This window comes from Cygnus olor, chromosome 2 (genome assembly GCF_009769625.2).
Source record: "Cygnus olor isolate bCygOlo1 chromosome 2, bCygOlo1.pri.v2, whole genome shotgun sequence".
In the NCBI taxonomy this organism is placed as follows: Eukaryota; Metazoa; Chordata; class Aves; order Anseriformes; family Anatidae; genus Cygnus; species Cygnus olor.
In genome coordinates this window covers 24,875,416-24,901,321 of record NC_049170.1, presented here as the reverse complement: position 1 = coordinate 24,901,321, position 25,906 = coordinate 24,875,416, and the positions used below count along the sequence as shown (strand labels likewise).

Here is a 25,906-nt window from a genome sequence, read left to right as displayed (position 1 = left end):
TACATAGATATATACACATTTCAAATGCGTGTATAGTGCTTTAAAATAGAAATATTAAATCTGAAATACACTCATAATTAAAGAACACAAACAAAATTCTAATACTGAAAGGAGTGCAGTGTGACTACACTACTGCAGTATATCTTTACAACTGTTTGTTGTGAAAGGTACAGTGTGATGCCTTTCCTGATTAAGATCTAGCAATCACTGATCTAGAGTGTGAGGCCGTTCAGTACACTCAGCTGGTAAGAAGCCACCCAGCCTTTCATTTTTTTCCATCATCATTTCCTTTACCAATTGGGCCTGGAACTTGGGCAATGGTGCCCAAATGTTTTTGGGACCAATTCACAGTCAGAGAAATAGGACTGGAAATGCCCACTATGGTCACAAGTCACAGATATTTTACTACTGCGTGGTACCAATGAGAAAAACCAACAAACAAAACCCAGTCAGGGTTCTGCAGATGTCCCAGGAAGCAGCAGGAGATTCACTGTTTGATACTCTAGGCAGATCCTGGAAAGCAGATCACACTGAGGCAGGAAAAAGCCCCAGGACCCACCGCCAACTTGATCCAAGGGAAAGTTGTTCCTTGACCACGCTGCTGGCAGTTACCTCTGAGCGGAACAGCAACGTGTACGAACTGAGAGCGGCAGGAAGCCTGATGTTATCAGGGGTGTCAACACATTCAGCATCCTGCCTCTAGCTGTGATAGTTTCCAGTGCTTCAGAAGAGTAAACGCAGTAGCCAAATCAGGTGAAGACAAAAATGTCCTCCTTTCTCCGCAGAGAAACAGCTGCTTAAGGGGAAGCAATGATTCCAGGGTGGGCAAAAAACATGCTCAGCAAAGAGGCAAGTCTCCAGTCAACCACCTCCTTTGGGACTATCCACAGATCACTCACTGACCATCACTTATCTCTTACAGGGAAGTTTCTAAAGTTTTAAAAGTCATTAAAAAACCATTATAGAACCGCCCAAACCTATTATGAGGAAGAAAATCTTACAGCCAGCAGTGGTTCCAACTTTCAGTCAACTAAAAATTAGGCTAAATTCTGAAAGTAGTTTTTCACCTTGGCTTCTTGTTTCTGTTTTGCTTGCTGACATATACATATTCATGCATAGGCTTGTTTGACTACATGCTCATTTAATTATTGCAATTGTTGGGAGATCACTTTTTGCTGTTTCAAAGACCACTTGTGGTTTATGAACTAAGGATTAAGAACACTGATCTGGAGCATTCCTGAGCTCATCCATGAGACTGGGTGGGGGGAATATTAGTCTTCTACTATACTAAAATACAAAGCGTGTGTATACAGTCAGATGCATTTCTCCTGGTCACCCTCCTCCTTACACATCTCTAGAGCTTCATTCTCAGAGGACATGCGTGAACAGATTTACTATTCCAAACTAGACTGCTTTCCCTTTCTCTGATGCCTCTACTTTGGCATATGCAATCTGCAGGCTATTTTATAGATCAAAGGCACAGATAAACAAAACTAATTGAACAACAGAATTAAAAGCAAAATCGCACAGTTTGGTACCACACATCGCTCTCAGTGCTACCGTACCTCATTTTGATTGTGGCTTGGTGTTCTTTCAGTTTCCTTTTTTCCTTCACTCTCCTGTTTTTTGATCTGCAGTTCTTGGATTACTTCCTGTAACTTCTTTGTCTCATTCTCTAATTTATGAATCTCTTGCTCCTTCTGTCCAAGTTGCCACTGAAGGTCTTCTACTTTGGACTCCAGTTCATGAAGTTTTTTCTGTGCTGCTATGTTAGCATCTTGTTCTGCTTGCAATGCTTTCCTCTGGATTTGCCTTTCTTTTTCCATTTGCTGACTCACTTGCACAGATTCTAGTTTGTACTTCTCCATCTCACTTACTAACTCCACTATACGGTCGTGCTTTTCATCCATTTGTTTTTGTAGTTCTTTAAGTAATTCCTCAGATGGATTAGGTGTTCCAGCTTGCCCCTTATCCTCAGCACTTTGAAGCTGAGCACATAGCTCTTTTTCCCTTTCCAGGGCACTGCTTATTTCAAGAGCTCGAACCTTCTCTGATTCAAGAAGCACCTGCAACTCAGAATTACGGCCTCGTTCACGTGACAGCTGGGCAGCACTGAGTGCTTCTTGGGATTCAATTTTCTGTTGCAGCTCACTTGACAGTTGTTTCTCTTGTTCCAAAAGTTTATTTAACTGCAAGTTCTTTTGTTTTTGATCTTCAAGTGAAAATTTTAAGTCCTTCCATAAGAAACAGAAAAAAAAAATATTAAATCAATGTGTGTGAACCTTGCATTACCTTCTGCAAATTGCAAATATGCTAGCTCTGCACACTTTGCTTTTAATGGGTTTTGCAGTTCACAAATTAATGTCAATACTCTGAATATGCTTGATGTTAAAGATGTATTACAGGTGCCTTTACTCTAAAACCAGATGATCCTATAAAACAAGAAAATTTGTAATGTACCTTTTTATAAGATATAAGCTATAGTTTAAGCAGCTGAAGTTTAAGAAAACTAACTCATTTTACTCTCTAAAACTGTGACTGTGAATTTCCAAGTTAAGATTTCAAGATGCAAATAAATCTACGCTGTTGAAGTGACTGCTTTTTTGTCTTAATAATGTGTTAGGATACTTGCTCTCTCCCGCACTACATCAGATACTGCAGAAGTACCAAGGAACTTATCAGTGTATTTTCTCCTAAAGTCAACTCCCTAGCGTGGTTTTCATGAGGTGAGACTGCAGACTTTTAAAACGGAGACAAACGACTGATTTCCTCAAATGACATTCTAAAATAGTACTACTTATGCATTAGGTTGTGGGGGGTGCTACTTGTAGCCATGTGAGCACTGTCCTGTCCGCTGTAATAGCTGAGGGCTATTATCAAGAGTAGAATATTTACAGATATAAAAGTCCTATTGATTTAAATGGCCTTTTTCTTTCTTTTTTTTTTCCACACAGCTTCTATACATCTTTCTTCAACTCTAAATGATACAATACTGTTGTTCAAGACCAGAACATGGAGTACACATTGGTCTGAAATGTAAGTCAAGATTAAATGTTGACCAAAATAATATTTGTATGCTCCTTTTCCTTCCATAATCCCAAATGACCTGGAACATTTACCTCAAGCTCTTCTCTTCGTCTTTCCTCGCTGCGTTCCATTTTAGCTTTTTCTTTTTCCAAAGCCCACTGTAGCTCTCTTGATTTCTTCTGTTCGCCAGCCATTGTATCCTTGAGAATATCTAGCTCAGCTGCTTTTTCTTTAACTTCAGTCCTAAGAAAGAAATGGGCAATCTTTACATTAGACCATGGCTTTCATGCTACCACAGTAACAGCAGTTACTTGATACTTCATTTTGTGAACTGAGAACACTGTTCGTGTAGTAGTGTAAAAATGAAAAGCCTATTTAGAAAAACAAGCTAATTCAAACATCAAAAAGAGCTGCATGGCTCAAAAATGACAGAAAAAGTGTGTCCGTACTCCTAACTTTGTAGCTGCTGTTCTCCATGAATTGGTGGCTCAGAGGTAGCCAGTGTTCAACTTAATCCAAACATTGGCCAAAATTTGAAAGGATGTGTCCTGGTTTCAGTTAGGACAGAGTTAATTTTCCTCCTAGTAGCTGGCAGGGTGCTATGTTTTGGATTAGGATGAGAAGAGCGCTGATAACATGCTGATGTTTTAATTGTTGTAGAGCAGTGCTTACACCAAGCCAAGGACTTTTCAGCCTCTCTCTGTCCTGCTAGCGAGCAGGCTAGGGATGCAGCAGAAGCTGGGAGGGGACAGACCCAGGACAGCTGACCCAAACTGGCCAAAGGGGTATTCCATACCATCTGACGTCATGCTGAACAATATATAGGGGTGGCTAGCCGGGGTGGGGGGGGGGCCGGCTGCTCGGGGATAGGCTGGGCATCGGTCAACGGGTGGTGAGCCATTGCATTGTGCATCACTTATTTCGTACACATTATTACTATTAATACTATTATTATTATTATTGTTGTTGTTATTCTTTTCCCTGTCTTAATAAACTGTCTTTATCTCAACTCACAGGCTTCACTTTCCTGTTTCTCTCCCCCATCCCGGAGAGGGAGGGGGGAGGGTGAGCGAACGGCTGTGTGGCGTTTGACTGCCAGCCGGGCTAAACCACAACAGGATGCAAACCAACATCTTGCTGCCACATATCTCAAAGGATTTTTCTTTTTGGGGGTTGGGTGAATCTATGCCCCGAATTTGCACTTTTCTGCAAATTAGCAATTTTTTTTTTTTTTGCAAAACAATAAAAAAAGGCAAAAGAACCTTGCTCCTGATGATCAGTAAAGGTTAAAAGGCAATCATTAAGGCAACATAAATTTGAACTTTCTCTTAATTTGTTATCACTGACCTGAATGTTAAAATACTGTATACAGGCACACCAATTTACTGAAGACTTTAATAGTAATAGCTTTCCTGGGTGCCAAATATTTTGCCTGGTACCTCTGCTGTTGGCCATAACAAAGCAACTTTTCAAGTCATATGAATTTCATATTAAAGTACTTGCTAAGTCATTTCGACTCTGCAATTTTGTCTCCATGTTCCTTTTTAGAAGCAAAAAAACCCTTTAATAAATATGGTGCTATGGTGCACTTATTAGTTTGTATACAGCAGTCTAATGTGTCAAAATAATAAAAAAAATATTAAGAAGTCATTGAATCAAACTATGAATCAGATCATGTTAATCTATAGAATTTTTCTTCTTTGTCCAATGGAACAGAAGTCTATTTTCTGTTAGGCATGCTCTACAGAAAAACTGAGATGCAGTTACATTACATGAGATCAACTTCCTTAATACAATCAGTATTATGACTTGGGATGACAACAGACAAATATCATCTTCACTGTCTGCACTGAAAGGCTGACACTGAAAGCCATACCTGATGGTTTCTAGGTCCTTGAAGTGCTTGTGCTGTGCTTTCAGGGTTGTTTCAAGCTCTAGTTTGGCTTGTGCAAGTTCATTCTTCAGCTCAGCACCCATCATTCTCTCTGAATTCAGCTGTTCCTGAAGCTCAGCTGCTCTGTCCTTCACACTCCGGAGCTCCACTTGCATTTCAAGTATTTGTGACTGCTTCTGCTGCATGTTATACTCCAGCATTTCTAATGGGTGCACCAGTAACAAGGAAATCAGTCTAGTAATCAAGCACCACCACTCATTTGGGTCAAGATTCCCTTAGCACAAAGAATGACCACAAAGCTATCACTAGCAGTGATATTAAAAAAAATAAAATTCTTTAAATAGTGGGGTGAAAGTAAAACTGCATCATTTCACTGGAATACATTTCATACTTTCCAAGAAATCACTTCAACTGTTAAACTTATTTAAAAACTGTATGCACAACCATATCACTATTTATTGTTTTGATTATGACCAACACAAAGTTAGGTATGTATGTATATTTGTGACAGAACACTGAAAGCATTTTCAGACTAAGTTTAAAATATATTTGTTCTCTGAACTTTTTGTTGCCCATTCTAACTGCTTCTGAATTTACTCATTATCATTGACTATCTGACTTTCACAATTTCAAAGCTGTTGAACCTAAACACTGAAGCACAGAAAATAACTTTAAAATACAAACTCGATTTTTATAGCAAGTGAAATTACTTCATGTCACTTTTAATTTGATACAAGTCCTAACAACACACACCACATTTTATTTTTTGAAGATTACTCCAATAAGATTGAAAAAGATGAGAAGTAAGCATGCTCAGAATATAAGTTGAGCAGCAAAATCGGAGAGCAAAAACGTCAACAGTTCTCCACCGAAAACTATATGAGCACTGGCAAGGAAACATGTAGAAATCGACATAAATTACCACATAAATCACCTTGGCTTTTTGAATCAATTTCTTGTTCTCTCTTTGGATTACTTTTCATAGTGTTCATCTGAGCATGCAATACTTGAATCTCCATTAGCAAACTTCTTCTGTCGGCATGCTGAAGACAGTCCATTGCTGCTCTCTGATTAGTAGCCTAGGAGGATTGAAAACATAACTTGAAAGCAGAACTCCAGATTTTGTTAGAATATCTATGGTGTGGGTATAAAATTTAATGATATATTCACAGTGCATACATATTCAAAACATTTTCAATTAAGTCATGATTAACACAATATTATAATACTAGAAAGAATTCTCTTTTAAAATTTATTTATTTATTTATTACTCTGCTAGGCATCAAAATAATAGAATCAGAAGAGCTATCAGTTTTATGGCAAATTATGATTTTCCTCACTAATCCTTCTGTGTCCCAAAGAAGGTAAACGACCTCTCTCCGCCCCACAGCAACCTTATATCTTACTCTTCTTATAACTTTCCTCATATATATAAGCTACCTTTTCTCTCAGACAGTATAACATAATTAATTTAATGAAATCACGCTCAGGACAACTATTTTTAATTTAAATTTATCTGTGAAGGTTGTATTTTTTTCTATAGCTTGTGCATCCGAAAACTTTTCTTAGTAAAGAATTCTCTTCTTTCTACAAGACATACTTTTTTTCACCCATTTGATGTCACAGCTACTATTATACATATATTTTTCAGTGATATATACATTAAAAATTCAAGAACTAACAGACATAAACAAATCTTAACATAAAAATACTTTAGTCACCCGCTCTTGTAGTCTGTGCTCTAACTGATTCATCAATATCACTGCATCTCTTGTGCCCACAAGTTCCGCAAGTTCAGTTTGAAACACAGCAAGAAGAACATTCTGTTCCCTCACAAAAACCTGTTGAATGGCACGCAGGAGTTCTCCTCGCCAGTCTGAGTCGCCTTCAGGAGATTCTGAGCTTGCATAAATCTACAACAGAATATAATGCCAATTTAAGCATTTAGCAGAACTGAAAGATTACACCAGGAACAGATGTTATCATTTATGCAAAGTGTGCGTTTTCAGTGGAATATTGAGTATCTCTTACATATCTTTCATTCATACAAATGGATACATTTATTGCTCACATTGATTTCTTCTGCATGCACAAATGGTCAACTTCATGAAAATTGTACCTGCATTTTAGATGGGAATAATTTAGTTTTTATAAATGAAAACTTAGCCCCATATATTTATTATACATGTTATTGTATCACACTATCCCACTATCATTTTAATTTTCATAATGTTGCATGTATGTACCTTCTGTTTCTAGACTCTTACAGAGCTATATGATAGTGGGCAGATACTGTGTATGAATATTTAATTTTATAATAATTTCAAGTTAATCTCTGCAGTGCAATCCCTCCCCCCCCCCCCCCCCCCCTTGCATGTTGAAGAAAATGCAGAAGAGATGCAAGCTACCAACATATAACCAAAAGTCTACAGGTTTGCAAGTCCCAATAAGTCTTAACTGATTACTGATTAATATTAAATTTTGTTTTATATTTTAAGCAATTACTTTTTTTTCCTCTTTTCTCTCACTACAGTATCGTTTTAATAGTTACTGGAAACATGCTTTCAAAATAGAATTATTTTTTAAAAGGTAGTTCTCTACAGTCAAAAGCGATCAATGCACAGAAGAACAAATGCAAACTGTAATTAAAGGTGTATCTTATTAACAGAAAGTGCAACATGCAGTTTTACTGCATATTTCTGAAATCTTGCCTTGTAGCAATGTATTTACAGTGTTTAAAGTTGAACTATCAATGTGCTTTACATAAGGTTCTTATAAATTATTTTTGATTTAGAAAGCCTCATGATACTGTTTGTACCTCAGTGTCTCTATGAAGTTGCATTTTTGAAATCAGGTCTTTCATAGATGAAATTGTGTTTAGAAAAGCTTTCCTTTCTTCAAGCCAAGAATCTGGTCCTTGCTTAAGAGGTGACATCTCTCTTTCACCATATGGAAATTCAGTGAGAGACAGCACCTGTACGCCTTCATGATGGACTGCTCTCAGCAAACCCTACAATAAATACAAAAAGAAATAGGTGGTGTCAATTTTAACAATAATGGTATTTCATACATATTGGAATACCAGTACTTTCTGTATTGATCTGTATAAGGAAACTACTTATGTTTCCTCATATCAATAACAGAAATCTCACTCAGTTCTACATTAGCCAAGCAGTGGAACAAAGTTCTGTATAGCTTCCAGGCAAGCTTTGCAATTCATTTTTTGACATTACCATTAAGCTAGGTATTTGTTGGAAAAGGATCACCTTTTTTTCTCCCCCCCAATATAATTAAAAGCACGATATCCTTATTGTTTATAATACGCAAATTAATTTTCTTTTGTAATATAGATATTATTCTACACCTAAAATTATAGAACCTATATAATTGTGTAATAGATTATCACGGCATTATTGTTAATACATAAGAAATACAACACATTATAATAAGAGTTAAATTTTTCATATCTTCATAACTGAGAACAAGTTTACAGCTACCGCTCATGTTTAACAATCTAACATGAAATTCTGAGAAAGATTCCATGTTAAATGAAATGGTATATCACTGTGTATCAAATGAAATGTGTATTACTTCTAAACATTTTAAAATGTATTTAAATAGCAAACACTTTACAAATCATCTAAAAGGCTCGCTACTCAATAATCAAGCAGTAACTAAGCTTAGCTTTTTGTACTATCACTCTTGTTCCACAGTGAAAATGGTCAGCTCTATTTTACCTGAATTTTTTTGGGAAGTAAATCCGTTGAAGTTTCACCTTCATCTATTCCTTCATATACTGTGTCAGATCCCTGGGTCTGAGCAAGATACATTCCTTGACTCCAGTCCGAACTGGAGTCTAAAATAAAAGGAGAGAAAAACATTAAAGCAGGATTACTGTGAAACTTTGAAGAACAGACATCAAAAAATATTTTTTTTCATTTTGTTATAACAGGAGCTTGCATGTCACCACAGTCAATTCTAAGCCTGAAGACTACCTGTTTCATAGTTTTTCAGTTTCAAAGCAGTGACAGCAAAAAAAAAAAACAACAACAAAACCAAACAACAAACAAAAGCCTAAAAACCCCTCCAAAACGTGAAACTTTAAAATCCTAGTTTACTTTTAAAAGAAAACAACTTATTTGCACAAATGCATATGCTATATGACCCTTCTTAATATGCTTAGTCTTTGCCTATTAAAAGGATCATATTAATAATTTCTACTGTTGACTGACAACCAGTACTTGTCATCACCTCTCATTGCCAGGGAGTTGTAGCTTTGAATTCATCAAGCCACGATGAAGCTATGCTGAAGAGATGCTGCAAAACGTAAGAATATAGAAACTCCAACTGGAAGAAAAAAATTAGCATCTGATACCTTGACTCAACACATCTCCAATCGGGTCAATTGTGTCACTTTTCTTCTGTAACAGTTCAATAAGAAATGGTATGCTCTTTTTTTTTTTTTTTTTTTTTTTTTTTTTTAAGTGTGATAGGGTTCTGCTTTGATATGGAGAGTAGTTTCTTTTGTTCCTTACAACACAAACTCTTCAACAGTAAACTTACTACTAAAAAAGATTTAATTTACAATAGTGACCATTTGAAATCTAAAAAAAACGAGCTTCTTACCACTAGAACCTCCATCTCTAGCTTGATATGGTGGAGAATGCACTAATCCAGTAATTGGGATACCCTATATTTAGAAAAGAGAACAGTCAAATCTTGAATTACCCTACACCCACTCCCAGTAAGGGTGCTAATTCTCAGGAGCATGGAATTACATGAGTGTTTCTTTTTAGTTTCCGTGCAACAAAAGTAATCAATATGGAGACTAGAAAGATGGTGTTCAATAGTGTGACCTACACTTGTCCCTGATTCACAGAGCGGGCCACGTTCAAGACAGTAGCACACAGAAGCATCTGATAGTCAAGCAGATTCCCAAACTTAAATTGTTGAGGAAGTGGTTCAAAATCTCTCCCTAAGCCGTGGAAACATCAGAACACTTAAAGCCTTTATATTAATGAGGATTAATGGTGGTTCACACTTAGACTTAAAATGGGAATTTCTGTAGCAGGAGCAAAAGCAGAAAACAAGGTAGTTCAATGAACATAAAATAGGATACACACCTCTTTAGCTCGCAGAGTCTCTATGACTTCCTTTAAAGCATTACATTCATCAGTTAATACTTGCACTGCAACAAACTTGTCTCTTTTTAATGCTTCAGATTCAGAGATATGCCTTGTCTCCATGTCCATGATTTCAGCAGCATGGAGTTCTTGCATTTGGTCAATTTTTTCATTAAACTCTCTTATGATCTCTGCAATCTCTTCTGAAGAGCATCCACTTTGCAAGTCAATTTGAATTTCTGCATTTTTAACAAGCGTTGGTGAAGTTTCAATATAGCTGTTCATCTCCACGTTCTTGTCTGTCTGTGAAGACGCGCTTTTGCTAATCTGAGTAGACCCACTCAACAAATCACACATTATTTCTGCATCTTTTTTGCTTTCAGTTTTTGCCATTTCCTTGTCCTTTCTCACATAATTTGCAAGCTTCTCTTCTGCTTGAACTAGCTTCTCTTTGACTTTGCACAGATCTTCCTGAAGATGTACCAGACTTGCTTCTTTTACCTGTAAATATGGAGAATCTGAATTGCAGTCATCAAATACTTAGAAATATGCAAAATCTAAACAATTGTGAAATCTATACAAATTGCAACTCAGTTTAGTCCTATTTTGAAGTGGCTATGACACACGGTAACAAGTCTCATCTCTGAGAAATACAGCTCTAGATCCACTGTTGCATTATAGTGGCCTGTAAAACTCTCTACCTTGGCATTAAATGTTGCTTAGGTCTACAGCATCAGCTCTATTCCTCTGACAGTAGGTACTGAGTAATCATTTTTCTTAGTGGCATGCTCAGTTAAAGATTTAAGAAAATCCAGCAAGCATAAATGCTATTATAAATCCTGTATAATCATTTGCTTTAAATACATTATAGAACAATCTGGTTCTTACAGATAGTTGCTGTTGAAGTTTTTCTGCCTCTTCTCTGTAACTGCTCAGTTCTTCCTTAGCAGCAGCTGCCTCTTCTTTAACTTTCTCTAGTTCAAGTACATTTTCTTTTTGACTTTCCATGAGGTGTTCTCCTACCTACATGGTAGCACAAGATATGGAAAATGGTTAAAAAAAATATCTTACAAAGAAGCACTGATCACTTTCACATTGATTTACTAAAGCCACAAATGAAAACACCCTTAGGGAAAACAAATGTATGTTACTTAGCTTAACACATCCTCTAAAAATTAATACCGAAAGATCATTTTCCTAGATTAACTCCCACAAACTGGTTATATGTGGGAGAAAAAAACCATCTTCTTACAGCTTACTGCAAGCAGAAATGGGCTAGACCATCCAGAAAGCATGGGGAGGAAGGTCAACAGCCATGGGAAATGATGTCTGATAATATTATTGAATTGAGAAGTACGACATTCATTCAATCTGCATTTTGATGAAAGGTCTTTAAACCCTTCCTGGTCCAGCACTGGGTTTCATGATCTCTTTGAACTTAGGAGTTTCATCAACCAAGCCCATGTTTTTTTAATTAAAAACTGCTATCAGGCACAGACAACTGTGAAGGTTTTAAATTCAGAAGCAACATAACCTGTAGTGAACGGAAATCAGGACGAATGTACATTGGTAAAAGCTACCAATGGGAAATATATTTGGAATCAAGGCAGGAAAGCAAGCAAAAGTAAACCAGAATTAAAGTGTACATAAACAAAAATGTTCAGACAAATTGCCATCACTCCCTTATCCATTCTGAACCTTCTCCTAGAAGGTTTTTATCATTTTGATTTTTGTCTCTCTACCTCCTTACCATAATTCACTCCATTATACGTCAATTGAAAGTAAGAATACAAAAACACACGATCAAAATTCAAAATCAATTAATGCAAAATGGAAATTGATTGTAGAGTTCGCTTAACAAAGCATCTTTTTCTTCTTTGCAACCCCTTTTTTGCAATAACAGAGAAATGAAGATCTACCCCACATAGCAGAAAACTATTGCTAGTTTCGTTGTTTTTCATTCATTATAGTTCATACAAAAAAACTGATTTTAGTGAAAACAAGACAAAAGAAAATTGCTTATAATTACCAGATTTATCTGTGTTCCTTCTTGCTTAATGTATTTCTGAATCTCTCTTCTGTGTTTCTCTTGAACCTCTTCTAGTAATTGCTGAAGCTCTAATAGTCTTTCTTCTTTCAGTTTAGCTTCCTTTTGTGAAATTTTTACATTTTCTTTTTCTAGCTCCAAGTTATGATTTACCTTTGCCAGCTGGTCCTCCATCTCACTAAGCTTCTGTGTTAATAGTGATAATTTTGATTCCATCTCCTTTTCAGTTATACTACTCAAACCCTCCATTTGGGGATTCTTGTTTGCTTCCTCGACATGTTTTGAAGCTTCCTGAATTTCCTGCATAAATTTCCCTTGCTCTTGAACTGCATTTAGCTGAACCTGACTCACAAGAGCAGCTGCAACTTTTTCCACTAGTGTTTTCTCTAGTTCTACTATCTTATTTTTAAGTGCTTCTCTTTCAGCTCTGCCTTTCTCTTTCAGGTCTTTTATTTTATTGTAGGATTGGCACAGTTCTGAATCTTTTTCCTTAACGCATGCCTGAAGCTGCTGCAGTTGTACCTCCATCTTGCTAATGGTGACCCTTGTATTTTCATCTGAAGACCTAAGCTGGGTTTGATCTGGCAATTCTATCATCTCACTTGAGCCTTCATCCACTTTCTCAGTTTTCCCATTGCTCCTGTCTTCTGTTTTTTCCTTGTCACTTTTCATCAGTGCACATTTATACTTCTCTGTTACTCCTTCATGTTCTTTTTTTAACATGTTTATTTCTTGCTTTAGCTGGTTCATTTCCAACTTAGTTTCCTCAAGCTCATTCTTTGTTCGAGATGCCTCTACAGTAATATTTTCTACTTGCTTCTCCAAAGCTTCTTTTTCTGCTATAACTGTTTCAAGTGTATGTTTCAGACTGTCAGCATCCTCATGAAAAGCAGCACTGTCTGCAGGTATTTTTTGTTCAATATTTGCCAGTTCCTGCTGAAGCTTGTCAATTACATCATTCAGCTGCTCTATTTCCTCATCATTTTTTTTCTTTACACGTTCTTGATCACTTTTCAGACATTCTACCTGGGCTTCAAGCTCCCGTATATGCTCATTTTGCTCTTCAAGAACCTGAAAAAATAAAGAATAAAAATATTAGTAATGGGTAATTATTAAACTTTCTGTAAAATCCAGTTCCAGAACTTCACGGCAACAGTTTAATCACAATTTGCAATGTCTTGTAAAAGAAAGTATGTCACCAGTGAACTTTGTGATGAGATGTCTCTTGTAAAACTCTATGAGAATCCAGATATCTTCACACAGGATTAATAAAGTAGCCTGTGAACTCTATATGTAGGTGTGAAAGTATCAAATGAAGTGAAAGCATTCATAATACTCAGAGGTATGCTGAATACAACCAGTTATCAGATTCCAATAGAATAAGTTTTGCAAAATTCGTTAAAAAATCTGCTTGTTAAATTGCAGTGGGAGTAACATCTCATTAGAGCATAGAATACTGAAAAATCATTTAGAATGTCATAATAAATACAGACCAGATTACAAGTAGCAAGAATCTAAGAAATTAAGTGGATATATTAAGAGAATGTCTAGGTATCTGAAATGAAACCGTGCTTATACACTGGAAAGGAAAAAAGCAGAAGGAACAGTGTCAAGAATATTCTGAAAGGGAGAGTATAGAATGAAATCACTTATGATACCTTATGGTGCCTAAAATAGCTAAGAACAGTAAAGGTTTCTTTTTTTTTTTTTTTTTTTTTTACAAATATTATGAAGGAAAAAAAAAAGATGACGACTAAATTTATTACTAAAATAGCTGTGCTTTTCCCTTTATCTCTCAGCATTTCATTAGGTTTAGTTAGTTATGTAATAAAATGACTTTGTAATAGTTATAATATGTTTAAGAATAAATGAAAAAAATGACCACATAAAACAGAAGGGCTAATTTGCCAACCAAGAATGTACTTTTAAAAATCCAGAGACTGAAGGAAGCTCAAATCCACTAAAGAAAATGTGAACAAGGCATTGGTTTTCAGAAGAAAAGAGCAGTGATCCTGCTGACTGCAATCCAGTGAGTGTAACAGTTTCTGTTCTTCATAACATAATGGTGTAAAGGGCCACATAAGGCAAATACAGCAATTAAAAGAAAAGCACTTTGTGGCGTGAAGATATATACAGGATTAGGAAAGGGATGAATTAAGGATGATCTAGTCTTTTTTTAATGCTGATATCATAATCAAGCCAACAGTATAATGTCCTGGAAAATATGACTTACTCAAGAAGATGAAATTGAGAAAATGGAACTTCACACTACAGGAAGAGAACCAATCATTAAAATGAATTATAACTAAATGCTGGGTATTTTCCTCTAGACAAGGAACGTAATGGTCATTGTATAAAGCAAAATCATTCTAGATTCTTGAAACATGATCTTTCCTAAATTCAATTCAAAGTTTTGTCATTATTCACTGAGGTTCATTACAAGTAAAAATAGCACAGGAAAAACTTGGTGAAATTATCCAGCTCAGTCAGAGCTCTATTCACTAAGACACATTGAATTCCCTGAAAATGTTCTTGTAAACATTCAGCTACTGAGGGGTAGCAGAACTTTGATTCTTGTCTTACTTTATAATATGGGCATTGGGAAAAAAGCCTGGGGACTAAAAAAAATTAATGTTTAAAATGTTAAGAATGCAAAATTTTTCCACTGAAGAGAGCTAATATTTTTTCTACAAAACTTGAGATTGGAGGCCTGTTTCTGCTATCACTTATATCAACATGAAATATGCAGTATATCCATTAAAATCAAATGCATTAAATCTGTATAAAATAGAAGCAAGCCATTAGAAGATGAAGCTTATTTTTATAAAAATATATACTTGAAAAAATAAGAAAAATACAGGTGTTAAGTCTTAGTAAATAAGGTAAGAATGAATCTGTTTCTTTCTTGCTCTTATTTATTTATTTATTTTTTTAAATAGAGCACAGCACACTGTTTGCACATCCACCACATTTCAAACTGGATTGGATGTATGTCATCATACATTGGTACGATGTCAAAGTATTTACATAAACTTACAAAAATAAACTGCTAAAAACACCTGTAAGTACAGGTCCAGCAGGTGTCACTGAAACATAACACTGTGAATAAGTCATTGCAGGGAAGATGATACAATGAATGATGAAATTCAGTTCAGCTACCTACATATTACTACGTTCAGAAGTATTAGAAGAATAAAGAATGAAGAATTTAAGACAGAAATTGAAGGAGAAATAAGGGAGAAAAATAATGAGAAAGCAAGTAAAAAGTATCCATAGTAAAAAAAATGAGACAGAAGAGGAAAAAGAGAATAGCATTAAAGCACTTTTGGATACTGAAGCATTCTCATTTTTATATTAAAGCAGCAACAGAAGATACTGTGATTGATGGAGGGGAGGGAGATTTATTGTTAATATTAAAGCTAGCAACGTAACATGGGACTCTGAAGAAAGATTTCAAAAGTATGTACTTTGTTGTCAGTTGTGCCTTCAAGTTGCTGTTGCAGTTTTGCAATTTGTTCATGAAGATGATCTATTTCCTGCTCCTTTTCTTGCATGATGTGAGTGAGTCTCCCAGCCACTAAATGATGGTCCTTTATGGTGGCATCCTCAGATTTCTGCATAGCTAGTCCCAGTATTTCCATTTCATCCTACCAAAAACCAAACCAAAATAAAACAAAAACAACCCCAAACCATTTACAGCTGTACATAACATTTTCTGCATATTCTAGTATGAGTATTTAAGGTACAGGAGGAACAAACTGCATGGAATGAGAATTAATTATGAGTTTTTTAGTATTTTGCAAGCTGAACTGCAAAATGCTCAAGAACAAGAAAATACGGTATCTTCGCATTTTCTAATAATTTGTTTCTGGGGAGAAAAGAATAGAAAGCCGTAGGCTTCCCTGTTACACTATTACCTTAAACAACTTGTTTTCTTGTTCAAGTTCTTGCAAGTGTGTAGTGGATTCCTTTCGCTGAATTTCTAGTTGCATGTGCAATTGCTGAACTTCTTCATTTTTATTTTCTAGCTCCTCTCGAAACTGCTCCAGTTGTTCTTCAAGGTTTGTGACCTGTTTCCAAAACAAATGGTAAAAAAGGAATAGACAGCCATACCAAAAATTAAATGCCATAATTTTCAAGTGTAATGTTAACTGTAAACCAGTGTGGTAGGGAGAAACAATAGAATGTGTACTCAGTGACATTCTGAGTCTTTAAACTGAATGAAATTTTAAACCCATTAAAAATCAGCTGAAATTACTATGAACTCTTTCTTCACTGGGCTGCATTTTGATTCCAGGAACACCCTCTGCTTAGATAACTCATAAGCATTAACAGAGATGATAACAATTATCATGGTTCAGAAGAGGAATTTTGAAGAGGCGTTTTATCTGTTTAAAAAATTTATCTGTATAGTTCTCTATACTCAACACAAAGCAAAAACTATCAGTCAAAAATATCAGACTGATATTATCATAGGAAACGTGGAACATTGCACAGATATCTTACCTCCTTTTCCTTTCTGTCCACAGCTTCTCGTTCAGCTTGTAGTTGTATTTCAAGAGGTAATTCTCCCTTTACTATGATGGTGCCAAATTGTTTCCTTTCCTCCACCTTTAAAAATAAATCAAATTTAGTAACATTACTTGCTTAATAATAAACAAATCAAAAGGATTTGTTTATTATTGTTCTTGAAAAAAAAAAAGTAGTAAACACATGGTAATTTTAGACCAAGAAATACCTTTTGCAAGTTGTCTGCACTGATAATTAAGGCTTGTTCCAGTTCTCTTATTCTGCATTCTAATTTCTCAATTTCTTCATTTCGTTCTTGTACATCTCGCTGAAGTTGCTCTTTAGAAAGCAAAAGCTCACTGCATTTGTCTGTTTTTTCCTTTAGATGGTTGGTTAACTGTTCAACCTAATGACAACATGGCAAGAAGATTAATATATTGTAGTAGATTAGGAGGGTTTGCTAGCAATACTAACAGCACCCATTTTTTATTGAGGAAAAAAAATTTTTTATTGAGGAAAAAAATCCTTCTTTTTAATGTAATGAAAATCCTCCTGTTCAGGTGAAACAGAACGCACAATCAGGATATTGTAGTGCTATATCCAACAAATACATTTTCAAAGAAGTCACATGTTCTGCGCTATACCACCTGCTCTCTAGATCTGTCTTTCCAATGCCTTCATGCCATCTAGTCATTAAAAGGCAAAATAGTATGACATCCTTATGCAGTGCACTATCAAGATATTTCTAACATCTAACATCTTATGCACATAAGTCTACAGGGCCCAATGTGATTCATCCCAGGATACTCAAAGAGCTGGCTGATGTCATTGCAAGACATTTCTCAATTATTTTTCTGTGGTCTTGGGAATCTGGAGAAGTCCCAGTCAACTAGAAGCTGGCAAATGTTGTCCCAATTTTCAAGCAGGGTAAGAAAGAAGACCCTGGTAACTACAGGCCAGTCAGTCTCGCTTCAATGCCTAGTAAAATTATGGAGAAGATTATTCTGGGAGTTACTGAAAAACACTCGAAAGACAATGCAGTCACTGATCATAACCAATGTGGGTTCATGAGGGGAAACTCCTGTTTAACTAACTTAATTTGCTTTTGTGACAAGGTTACCCACCTAGTTGACCAAGAAAACCAGCAGGCATGATCTTTTTGGATTTCAGCACAGCTTTTGATGCTATTTCTCACAGTATCCTTCTGGACAAAATGTCCAGCATACAGCTATATAAATGCCTAATATGATGGGTGAACAATATGCTGATGGGTTGGGCTCAAAGGGTTATAGTAAATGGGGTTACATCATGCTGGCAGCCAATCATTAGTAGGGTTCCCCAGGGCTCCGTTTTAGGGGCAGTTCTCTTTTATGTTTTTATAAATGGTCTGGATGCAAGACTCAAATGCATGCTAATTAAGTTTGCAGATGATACTAAATTAGGAGATGTCATCAAATCTCTCAAGGGCAGAGAGGCCTTGCAGAGAGAGCTTGACAAATTAAAGGGCTAGGCAATCACCAATTGTATGAAATTTAAAAAAAGCAAGTGCCAGATTCCATAGGTGGGCCTGGGTAATCCTAAATGCACAGACTGGAGGATGAGAGGCTGGAGAAGCAGCCCCATGGAAAGGGATCTGGGGGTTCTGTTTGATGGCAAGTTGAATATGAGGCAGCAGTGTGCCCTGGCAGCAAAGATGGCCAACCGTACCCTGGGGTGCATCAGGCACAGCATGGCTAGCTGGTCGAGGGAGGGGACTGTCCTGGTCTGTTCTGTGCTGGTGCAGCCTCACCATGAGCACTTGCAGTCTTGGGCACCACAATATGAGAAGGACATAAAACTATTAGAGAGTGTCCAAAGGAGGGCTACAGAGATGGTGAAGGGTCTGGAGGGGAAGACGTATGAGGAGCAGCTGAGGTCCCTTGGTCTGTTCAGCCCAGAGCAGAGCAGGCTGAGGGGAGGCCTCATGGCGGCCTGCAGCTCCCTCACGAGGGGAGCGGAGGGGCAGGCGCTGAGCTCTGCTCTCTGGGGACAGCGACAGGACCCAAGGGGACGGCATGGAGCTGGGACAGGGGAGGGTCGGGCTGGGTGTTAGGGAAAGGTTCTGCACCCAGAGGGTGGTCGGGCACAGGGACAGGCTCCCTAGGGAAGCAGTCACAGCACCAAGCCTGCAAGAGTTCAAGAAGCGTTTGGACACTGCTCTCAGCTATTTGGTTTGGTTTTGGGTGGTCCTGTGTGGAACCAGGAGTTGGACTTAATGATCCTTGTGGATCCTTTCTAATTCAGGATATTCTGTGATTTTATGATTCTATGATCTAAGGATGGAATATCCTGAACCCTAAGGTGAAGATGTTGTTTACTACTTCGAGGAGTATCATAGTATTAAAAAATCCATGACAAAATGATTTGAAATAAGGAGTTGCTTAGTGACATAGAGACATGCTACAGCTCACTGAGTCCTTAATATTGAAGAGGATTGCTATACTTTAGTCTGAAGGAAAAAGACATTTTGTTTTCTTGCTGGGTTTGTTAAATAGGACCAAACAGATGTGATGGATTATATCATTTCACTTTATACAGGAGACAAAGCATCCAAAGAATGCACTCTAAATCTCTGTAGATCATGCTTGTGGCTCAGAAACAATGTATTTAAGAGTAACTGAAGTTGCAGAGATAGGAACTTGCAGCATAACTGGGGAGGTTCAAGTGTGCACAGAGAGCACTACTACATCTCGTGCTTCAACCTTGGTAATTCAATTCCTTCAGCCATGCACCTGTGCTATGAAAAATGTTGTCACAAAACAATTTAAGAACATGTTAAATTGCTAAAGTAGTCCTGACTGTTTCTGCAGGCTTTTGAAAACAGAATAAACTTTCTAAATTAAGATATATAAAAGATATGAAGTCTCCATATGTCTATTATTAAAAACAAACAATCCCAATAAATCCCAAAACACAGGTTCAGCCCTGTCCTCCAGCACTTTCATCTTTATGGATATACTTTCCTGACTTATAAATGGATGCAGATTAGGTACACCATAAAATAGGTTACAGTCATAGAATCATAAAATCATTTAGGTTGGAAAAGACCTTCAAGATCACCAAGTCCAACCGTTAACCTAGCACTGCCAAATCCACCCCTAAGCACCACATCCACACATCTTTTGAATACCTCTGGGAATGGTGACCCAACCACCTCCCCAGACAGCCTGCTCCAATGCCCCACATCCCCTTCAGCGGAGAATTCATTCCTAATATCCAACCTAAACCTCACCTGGTGCAACTTGATGCCATTTCCTCTTGTCCTACAAACAGCCAGTTGTCATTTTGTCATATATATTCACTGAGTATAAGTAATAAAGTGTCTTACCTCTCTGCTTTGATGTTCATTGACAGGCTGACTCCTTTGTGGAACCTTCAGCTGTTGTTCCAGCTTCTGTATCTCTTGCTGGAACACATCTCTCTCATGTTCTCTGTCAACAGCTTGCTCCTGAAAGTTAAGGAATCATGTGGACACACCATTTGATTTTAAAAATCTATCTAAACTATGTATATTATTACTTCTTATTTCTGTTAAGATGAGTCTGGAAACAGTATGCCAATGTTTTTGATGTAGCAGAACCTCATGCAACTACGATTTTAAAAAGTTCTTTCAGACTTCATAATTCATGCTTCAAAAATGAAGACAGCATAGGTACAGCCAGTATTATTTCAAAAAAGCAACAGTCTTTGTTTCTTCTGTGCCAGGTACACCACACAAATAAGCCATTATTTAATGATTTTTCTGACTTAATGTTTGTCTTTGATACATGTAGCATAAATGTAAATTATGAATAGGAATTAATTCTATATTAATATTGATGAAAAGCCAACAGGAAAAAAAACAAACACTGAAACAAACAAAACAAAAACGCTAAGATTGTAAATATTTATAAATTGTTTGAATTTTGCATTTCAGTTTCTCTTCTGACCAATTTCGGTTGCTATATCCTACTCTGACATTTGTGGAATATTTTTATTTAGGAAATAATACACAAGTGGTAGCATCCAGTGAAGGATCCCCTTAGAAGTCTGTCTGGTTTTACAAAGTGACATTATCAGATGCATTAAAGTAAACTAGCTGAAGTATCTGATAAAAAGAGGAATGCTTCTGCCAGGCAACAAAACATTTTGCAGAAATCCAGCAAACTGGAATAAAACATCAGCCTTGACAAGTTGCAGATTTTAAGTTAAAAAATAATTAAAATCATCTGCTGTTTCAGGGTAAACAGAAGAATTCTAATTCTGCTATTAAAAAAATGACTACTCATCTTAGTAGTTCCTAATTCTCCAGTTCATGTTATTGATAATCCCCCAAAATACTGAGTTTATGAATATGATGCTTGTAGTAAGAATTTTAAATTCTGAATCTTGTCTTATTATGAAACACTTGTTTCAGTGTAAAAAAAAGCCTTGTACCTGAAGAAAATGAAATAAGGCAAACACAATTGTACTAAGAAGTATCTGGAGAAGATCTTTTCTTTAATACTGCTTAGTAATAGTGCAGAGGTAGTGTTACAGTGTTTATTGAGTATGAAATTATTCCACCCTACTAGTTACTAAAGAGTTGATTGAGAAGGCACAGAAATAATAGTATAAGACACTTAGTAGGAAAAAATGGGAAAAGAAGGAGGCAGGATGATGCGGTTTGCTGAAAAATAGGTAGTGTTTAGAACAGAATTGCTGAGACAGCCTGTAGGCAAGAAGAAACACTGTACATTAAAGAGACAATTGCCACTGTAAATATGGACTGGCTGGGAGGTGTAGCTTAATAACTACAGAGAGATTCTTAGAAAAGAAATGAAAGTAGTCTATAAAAGAAATTTAGAAAAATTACACTTTCATTTTCCAAGCACAATTGAAGCTGACTACTTAATTCCAAAAGACCTCACCGAAACTCCCAACTATTATAAAACATGGAAATTCCACAAAGATTGTTACAAATGAAATCACAAAAATGTATTTTTCCTCATTAATTCCAGAAGTTTCTCATTATTTTAAACAAAATTTAGGAAGCCTGCTACTTTTTACTTAAAAATGCAGAACAGTCCTAAGTAAACATCTCAGTCAAACTTTTAGCTTTTAAACCATGTTACATTCTTGGACTGCAACCTATAGTTCTGTTACCATCACGTGTTTCTAGGTATTTGCTCAAAGTCTGAAAATATAAGCATTTGCTGCTGAAGCAAACCTCAGCATGTGCCCACCCACCTTCATGAAACAAGCCTTCTACCACACTTACATCAAGAAATTTTCTTGTTTTCTCAAGTTGCTTCTCCAAAGCCTGGTTTTGCTGCCTTAAGTCCATTAGTTCTGCATTTTTTTCTTGCTCTAGCTCAATAAAACGGTTCACTTGCTCTTCCAAGTCTATTTCCAAGACTTTCACTTGCTTCTGAAGGTCATCGTACTCTTTTTCAGCTTGACGCTGTACTTCAATTTTTTCTTTCATTAGCTTTTCTGTTTCCTCCAGTAATTCTGGTTATAATAAAATCATCATACACTACTTTTAGACACGAATAGTTAAAGTTATGAAGAAAAACCACTCCCCAAGGTTGAATGTATCCATGCTGTAGTCTGCAGAAGGACATGAACTGGTTTGGGTTTTTACTATTTTTTTATTTTTTTTTTTTAGAAAATGTGTTTTCTTCTGAGAAATAATCAAGAGAACCACTACAGCAAATTCACACCAGAAGTACTATCCTTTAGATAGTCTTCAGAGAACCGCTAGTGAAGTGGTATCAGATCATTTCCCCATTCAAGTTCCATATAAATTAAAAAGTCCTTGCATAAGTGGCACAGAAAAGAAAAATGCATTGATTCACACTACAGCTAATCAGCAAAAGGGTTAACAATAATGTACAGGAAACCCAATCCTCTTCTCTTCATTATCATGATTAAAATCAATCCCCTCCCACTCCTTGTCATTTAATGTGGTGCATATAAATAATTTGAAGAAAATTCTGAAACACTTAGCAAGGTTGCCAGGCAGAGAGGGAAATTACTGACCCATAACTGGACCTTTGTAAAGTCAATGACTGCATGCACAATTTTGATTCCTCATGAAAGTGCCGGCACATATATAGTAAAGCCCCAAACCACTCTATTAAGATTCTTAAGCCACAGCCCATTGAATACATGTTAACTAACCGTTAAGGCATCCCTTGAGGTAAAATCCAAACTGTAAAGTGCAATTACATTTGGAGAATCTTTAAACCACGACTGATAATTAGACAGAATACAATTTACTTTCACTAGAAGAAATACCCTTTAGGCACCATCATCTTACATCATATTTAACCAATTCTCTTTTTTGGGTAACTATTATATGTCATTATAACACAGCGTTTAGTTATCATAATGAATGACTTCACTATATTTGGAAATAAAAAAAAAAACATACAAAAATATCCCTGCAATACCACCTAAGTATATGGAATTCATAGGTGAATAAGATGATGGTTATTCATGAATTTGCTTATTATGCTTAGAAATTGTAGAAATGTTGTTAGCGAAACATAAAATTGAGTATGAAATACAACATCAAAGCTGCAGGCCAGTAAGAATTACAAGTAATGTCAGTAAGCCAAAAGCCCAATAATCCTGATTAACAATGTCAGTACGTTTAAATCTTCCACCCAGTTACAGATTGGCCATGCAACATACAAACACACCTGCTTGGGAAGCTGCATCGACTGCAGCATCTACTAGGCCTAGGAGAATAGAGAGAGAGAGAGAGAGAAAACAAAAAAAGAAGCAAAGTAATTCACATGCCAGCTATAGTTTTCTTGTGGTGCAACAATGTAAGAGAAAATGAAGCCAAAGAAAGTGTGGCATTTAATGACAAAGTTGTTGAGATAACTTAGGGAATGTGGTAGGTTATTCTGGTATGCATGATATAAGTACCTAAACATACATTTATAGACTTGTTTACAGTTGTTATACATTATAGTAACTTTAAAATACTTAGAAATATAAAGCATAAAACTTAACTGGAGTTATATGCAAGGATCATCTTTCCTATAAAGTAGCAAGCAACTGGCTGTTCTTAAAATTGCACTATTACACAAAATGCATACAGTTGCAAAAACAATTTACCAAACCAGCAACATTATAAATTGCCATAAACTTTTAAACATAAAATAAAATGCTAATTTCATGTAAGCACTGCAATCCTCAAAAGTGCAGTACTTCTTAAACACCATTGTCCTAATTTTTTTCCTCTCTCAAATATTAATTTATTAGTTTAAGGAAGAATTAAAGGACACATTTACTTCATCAAAGCAAATACTTTTATTCCTGAGTAAGCAGTTAGTTAGGTGAAACTGACACGATACTTATCTGAAACTCCCACCATCCCCCATCCCCCCCCCCTTTTTTTTTTTTTTTTTTTTAAATTTCTGTATTTTACTTTCTGGAGAACTGAGTAAGCAACTTTCATTACTGGTAACAGCCTTTCTTTATTATGCAACTCCTGTGTCACTCTTATTCAACAGAGAAATTTATTAAAAAAGCACGTCTACAGTACCTAAAGTAAGTACGGACATCACGTTCAATCATATTCAAGTAGGTAAACTTGCTTGTGTCTCTAGAAGTCTGTTTGGAAACTATTTAAATGAGTATTTTTGTACACAGGTGTCAGCTTTGAGATACTGCATCTCCAGCAATAATATAAATAAAACCCAATTTTCATAGGTATCAAGTTTTTGCTGACTTCAAGAGAAACTGTGATTGCTCAGACCTTCTGAAAATTCAGTCTTTTTTTGTTCAAATATCAAGAAAAAGTTATCTTGCTAGCGTTCGGCACCAGGTATGAAAATATCATATTTTGTCACTTCACATTTTTATTAATGATTAAACAGAGAAAAGAAATCTAAACAATTTCACCAAGATTACTTATTGTCTTATTTCAAAATATAAGAAAATCTCATAGAAAGATTGTGAGAAATACGTACGCTGCTCTACTGGCCCCGCATCTGCTCTCATGGCATCCTTCTGTCTGGCAAGTAATTCCTTTTCTTCCTGGATCTGCTGCTGCTCAGCCTCTAACTCCTGCAATTTGTTACCTGTACGCAGTAGTTCTTGCTCAAGATGGTCAATTACATCTATTTTTTCCTGGAGCTGTTTTTCCAGAAATGCTTTTTCATCTGCATAACCATCAATGAGGCCTGTAGAACATCAATTTTTGGGTAGATTTAATAAGAATTTGAACTTTTTGCATGGTCAAGTCACCACAGTAATCTCATGCGAATGCGCATACACATTAGATACTCAGCACTTGCGAAATTCTGCTCCTGTTTTCTTAGCTGATGAACAAACAATAAAAATAATAGCACATGACAAAATATAGAAATTGGAAAATAGTGAAAGAATGTACATAGGAATCTGAAGAGGAGCTCTGGTTTATCTTGATGAATGATATTAAGGCAATAAGAAATGGCACTGCATTGGAATGATACAGAGTGAGCACAAAGCTAAATTCTTAGGAAAAAAACAAGCAAACAAACAAAAACCAACAAACTAAAACAAAACTAAATTTCCTTGAGGGCTGTCTAAACTAACCTAAGATACTATAATGGTATAGGCCTCTGCATGAATGAGAAGTTTCACACCAGTACTTTCAGAAACATCTAACCATAGAACACAAGAGACGTTATTAATGTGCAACAGAAAGCACTAAATATATAGAGCACTCTAGAGAGGTGTGTGCTGTCTTGTCTGATGCTGATGGTTCTAGAGGACATACAGGACATCAGTCTTACAAAGCCAAAACTTTCTCAGCTAGAGACACAACCCTATCTTAGAGGTTTCTTAGTACTAAACACGAAGAATCTATGTAGTATTTCTTCCAATACTAAAGTAAGCTCTGTCAGTATGAAGCTAGTCTCGAAATAGTATTAACATGGATTTAACCCTGTCTTGAGAATATAGGAAAACTAAAGATGCTTCCATTGGTTGTCTGTGCAGACAACGTAAAACCTCTGTGTGCACTTACATCCACATCAGATGAAAGCTGTCAAGAAGGAAATTAAGTAATAGTGGACTTTGCACATACTGCCTGCAAAGCATAGGCCTGGTCCTATGCATGCCTATCATGCACTGTGGGCCAGTCTGTTTTTTCAGACTTGGATTCAAAGTGCAGAGGCGCATAGGTGGACTAACTGTTGAAAAAAAGATAGTAAACTAGAACCACAGAATCATCTAGGTTGGAAAAAATCTTCAGGAATATCAAGTCTTACGGTCAACCTGACCTACTGAATCCCATCAATAAAT

General features: G+C 36.3%; 2 protein-coding genes across 18 annotated transcripts in view; one reads left to right on the top strand and one right to left on the bottom strand.

Annotated features, from left to right (window-relative positions):
- Nucleotides 1-3,269, top strand: part of LOC121065758 (lanosterol 14-alpha demethylase-like) — a 34,345-nt gene extending 31,076 nt beyond the window's left edge. Inside the window, exon 11 of the mRNA XM_040548814.1 lies at nucleotides 2,955-3,269. The gene's annotated coding sequence lies outside the window, so the exon portion shown is untranslated. The remainder of the gene's footprint in view (nucleotides 1-2,954) is intronic.
- Nucleotides 1-25,906, bottom strand: part of AKAP9 (A-kinase anchoring protein 9) — a 113,729-nt gene that overhangs the window by 8,097 nt on the left and 79,726 nt on the right. For 8 of the 17 annotated variants that reach the window (XM_040548801.1, XM_040548788.1, XM_040548790.1 and 5 more), the window contains 19 exons: nucleotides 24,589-24,801; nucleotides 23,308-23,346; nucleotides 21,879-22,111; nucleotides 19,968-20,087; nucleotides 16,830-17,006; nucleotides 16,598-16,702; nucleotides 16,009-16,161; nucleotides 15,559-15,738; nucleotides 12,074-13,162; nucleotides 10,933-11,067; nucleotides 10,045-10,545; nucleotides 9,548-9,611; nucleotides 8,659-8,777; nucleotides 7,740-7,931; nucleotides 6,643-6,834; nucleotides 5,844-6,000; nucleotides 4,904-5,123; nucleotides 3,120-3,270; nucleotides 1,566-2,234 (listed from right to left, as the gene is read on the bottom strand). In XM_040548801.1, coding sequence (XP_040404735.1) covers nucleotides 1,566-2,234; nucleotides 3,120-3,270; nucleotides 4,904-5,123; nucleotides 5,844-6,000; nucleotides 6,643-6,834; nucleotides 7,740-7,931; nucleotides 8,659-8,777; nucleotides 9,548-9,611; nucleotides 10,045-10,545; nucleotides 10,933-11,067; nucleotides 12,074-13,162; nucleotides 15,559-15,738; nucleotides 16,009-16,161; nucleotides 16,598-16,702; nucleotides 16,830-17,006; nucleotides 19,968-20,087; nucleotides 21,879-22,111; nucleotides 23,308-23,346; nucleotides 24,589-24,801 — 4,709 coding nt within the window. The remainder of the gene's footprint in view (nucleotides 1-1,565; nucleotides 2,235-3,119; nucleotides 3,271-4,903; nucleotides 5,124-5,843; nucleotides 6,001-6,642; nucleotides 6,835-7,739; nucleotides 7,932-8,658; nucleotides 8,778-9,547; nucleotides 9,612-10,044; nucleotides 10,546-10,932; nucleotides 11,068-12,073; nucleotides 13,163-15,558; nucleotides 15,739-16,008; nucleotides 16,162-16,597; nucleotides 16,703-16,829; nucleotides 17,007-19,967; nucleotides 20,088-21,878; nucleotides 22,112-23,307; nucleotides 23,347-24,588; nucleotides 24,802-25,906) is intronic. The other 9 variants (XM_040548791.1, XM_040548794.1, XM_040548798.1 and 6 more) reach the window with 4 other exon arrangements.